Source organism: Octopus bimaculoides, chromosome 26 (assembly GCF_001194135.2).
Source record: "Octopus bimaculoides isolate UCB-OBI-ISO-001 chromosome 26, ASM119413v2, whole genome shotgun sequence".
Lineage (NCBI taxonomy): Eukaryota > Metazoa > Mollusca > Cephalopoda > Octopoda > Octopodidae > Octopus > Octopus bimaculoides.
The window spans coordinates 8183867-8187667 of record NC_069006.1 but is presented as its reverse complement, the minus strand read 5'-3'; the positions used below and the strand labels follow the sequence as shown (position 1 = coordinate 8187667).

At 39.4% G+C, this 3801-nt stretch overlaps 1 protein-coding gene across 1 annotated transcript in view; it reads right to left on the bottom strand.

Moving 5' to 3' along the window:
* Window positions 1-3801, bottom strand: part of LOC106871364 (protein kinase C iota type) — a 192963-nt gene that overhangs the window by 69098 nt on the left and 120064 nt on the right. The window contains exon 13 of the mRNA XM_014917773.2: window positions 1159-1256. Coding sequence (XP_014773259.1) covers window positions 1159-1256 — 98 coding nt within the window. The remainder of the gene's footprint in view (window positions 1-1158; window positions 1257-3801) is intronic.

The following is a 3801-nucleotide window of genomic DNA, read 5'->3' as shown; positions in this document are numbered from 1 at the left end:
GCTTGTCTGTTTGTGCTTGTCTAGCTGTGTTTGTCCCTCAACCATCACTTGACAACTGATATTGGTGTGTTTACGTCTCCCGTCACTTAGCGGTTCGACAAAAGAGACCAATAGAGTATGTACTAGGCTTACAAAGAATAAGTCCTGGGGTCGATCTGTTTGACTAAAACAAAGAATACAAGGACAGTCGACAAAATGCTTTGGTAGCATTTCTTGTGACTCTCTAAGTTCTGAGTTCAAATTCAGCCAACGTCAACTTCGCCTTCAGGGCTTTGGGATTCAACAAATTGAGTACAAGCTGAGCACTCTGGTTGATGTAATCGACCTCCTCCTCCAGATATCGTCTTTGTGCATTTATTCATACCTGGCTTCCTTTCCCATACAAATAGATGAATAAAAAGGACATTTTCTGTCTCCCTCACCAACCTCTTTGATTGAGCTAAAGAGTCCCCTTCAACATCCACTGTTAAATAGGACCTTCAGCAAGACGATATAATAATTAGATACATCTAAGACGAGCAAATAGTTAATACTTATGGACAAGCACCATCCTACCGTCTTTGCTAGAATACAAGTCAACAAAGCTTTGCATAACTGGCCCATTTCAAAGTACCCTTCAATCATCGGGCAATATGCTGTGCTTGAGAAGGCTTGTTGAGTCAAATGAAATCGTTGTCGTGGCCGATGCCAGTGCCATCCGACTGGCACCCATGCTAGTGGCACGTAAAATCACCATTCAAGCGTGGTCGATGACAGTGCCGCTTGATTGGCCTCCATGCTGGTGGCACATAAAAATCCACCCGCTGCACTCTCAGTGGTTGGTGTTAGGAAGGGCATCCAGCTGTAAAAACCTTGCCAGAACAGATTGGAGCCTGTTGCAGCCTTCTGGCTTGCCAGTCTTCAATCAAACCGTCCAACCCATGCCAGCATGGAAAGCGGACGTTAAACGATGATGATGATGATGATGATGTAAAGTAAATATTCAAACATCACCATCATAATCATCATCTCTCCAAATCTTGCTGCATTTTAGATGGAATTTTTGGTCTTCCAAAGTCATCTTGGTGTATAAGTTGATCTACCTTTCTTTTGGCTGCAAATTCTGACTTGTATGCCAGAAACTACAGTAGACTTAATCAATGCCAGAATTCCACTTACCGACTGAGAGACTGGAAACAGGAATGAAGACCAACCAAAAACGGATAATTAGTTGCCGTCTCAAACACATGTTTTTCTGTGTTAATCCAATCAATATCCTGAAAAAAGAAAAAATCGTTAGTAATAGGGATTATAAACAGATTCTATTACGTGTGTGTGTGTGTGTGTGTGTGTGGCAAAGTAAAATTGTACCACAAGGTATATGAAAGGTAACTTGACCATGAAATATGCAGTGTGGTCAATGTGACTGATGAAATTCTTTATAAGCAGTGTCCTGATATGGCTGCTGTCCAAGGACTTGAACCGATAAAAGAATTAGGTACTTCATTATCGCCAAAGTAAATATAACCTTAATTAATGGTTATTTGATTGGTTTTAAAATATTTAATGAACAGAACTGTCTGGAACTATTCCATGATGACATCGGGGTAGAGAAGTCTTCATAAGAAACAAAAGCAGCACAGACAAATAGGTCTTCTAAAAAAAAACAAAAAAAAAACACTAATTCTTTTGATGCCAACCCACCAGAGACCATCCCTAATTCTATGATACAGCTATCCTGTTATAAAACAATTTTATTTAAAACTTTCCATCAAAATTCTGTGATAATTTATGTTCCAAACACCAGCTTTGATAATAACAAAGTTATTTTAGTAAATTCTTGATAATTTTCAAAATGAATTGAAACAATGGCATTGTGTTTCAACAGAAAAATGGTAAGAAAATGGTTAGTTATCTAAATTAAAACTTTTATTCAAAATTCCAAGTTAATTTATGTTCCAAACACCATTTTAATAAGGACGAAGTTTTTGTACTAAGTTCTTGTTTACAAAAGTAATCAACACAAAGTCAGTGTATTTCAACAGAAAGGGTGAGGGTCAAAATGATCTAAATTAAAACCCTCAAACAAAAGGGGTTAAGAATACACTATATTACAGCTTCAGAATATTTCGTGGATACAGGCATGATTGTGTGGCTTCTGGTTCAAACTCATGCCACAGTTCCTTGAGTAAATGTCTTCTGCCATAGCTTCAGGTTGACCACAGTTTTAGGGGGAAAATTTAATAAAAAGAAAATAGATGGAAGCACATCGGAATCTACCATTCCTGTTCTTGGGGCTTAGTCTGTATCCTGGTTTAATATCAGATCTTTTACTGGAACCCACTCTCTTGTAAGCGTTCACAGCAGATCACCATTTTGAAGGTAGCCCATTCCCTAACTAATTGTGGAATCCCTTTGAAAAGGTCACAGTTTATGCTGCTCTTCATCCTCTGATTAAACCATAAATAACAGACATTTGTCTTCAAATGGCTCAGTCTGCCTGGCTGCAATTAGGAACCAATTAGTTGGAATGACTCTCAGCTGTAACAAACAACAGCAACATAAACGTCTTGATGGTCATGGCTAGAACACTTTGGAGCATAGGGTGTCTGCTTGATAAAGATTGACCTAGGGCTAAACAATAACTAATTGAAACCACCACTAATCAAGAAACAGCCTCACTAATTAGTGAGATTGAGTTTATAAAATGGACCAAATTAGAATGGTTGGCACAACGCCAACCAGAAAATATCAGGGAATATTAATGCAACAAAGAATTCCTGAGTTTCACACCGTTTTCTAAAGTAATGGTCCGAATATCTGTGTGTAATGAAATGTCGATTTAGGGGAAAGTAAGGATGGAGGGGGAGGGAAACGGGGTAGAGAAACGGAGGGCGGATGCAACAGGCAGGGGCAACAGAGGTGGAATGGAAATGGAGGGGGGATTGAAACGGAGGGGGTGGAAACAGAGGGAGAGGAAGGGAAATGGAGCGGGAGGAAGGGAAACACAGAGAGAGAGAGAGAGAGGAAGGGAAACAGAGAGAGAGAGCGGAAGGGAAACAGAGGGAGAAGAAGGGAAACGAAAGGGGGCAGAAAAAGGGGGTGGCAATGGAGGTGGGATGGAAAAGGAGGGGGATTGAAACAGGGCGATGGAAATGGAGGGGGGATGGAAATGAGGTGGGGATGGAAATGGAGGAGGATGCTGGCAGGAATGAAAAATTAGCTGAGAAAAAAAAAAGACACAAACATTATACCATATACATGTGCACACACAAATACATATATAGTTACACACACACGCAACAAACATACACACCCGCAAATACATACATACAGTCACACACATATATATACACACACACATATATACACACACACACACAGAGAAAATCAACACAAAACACATCCACAAACACCAAACCATTAGAGATTAGACTTGTTTATGAACAAACACATCATTACGAAAAAAGATTTAATATCAATATTTTCAGGAAGAAGGAAAACTGTATCTGTGCCTGCAGGAGTATTTACGTGTGTGCATATAAGAGAGGGGGGGAGAGAGAGAGAGAGAGAGAGAAGGCGAGAAAGAGAGAGAAGGTGAGAGAGAGAGGAGAGGGGGAGAGAGAAGGAGAGAGAGAAAGAAGGAGAGATAGAAAGAGTGTGTGTGTGTGTGTATGTGTGTGTATATATATATATATATATATATATAAGAATTTAAGGATTGGAGAAAACGCATGTTATAATTGCATACTTTATTCCTACATATGTTTCAAAGGATTACAACCTGTGTGATCCATAGTGATCTTTGATATTAAAATTGTA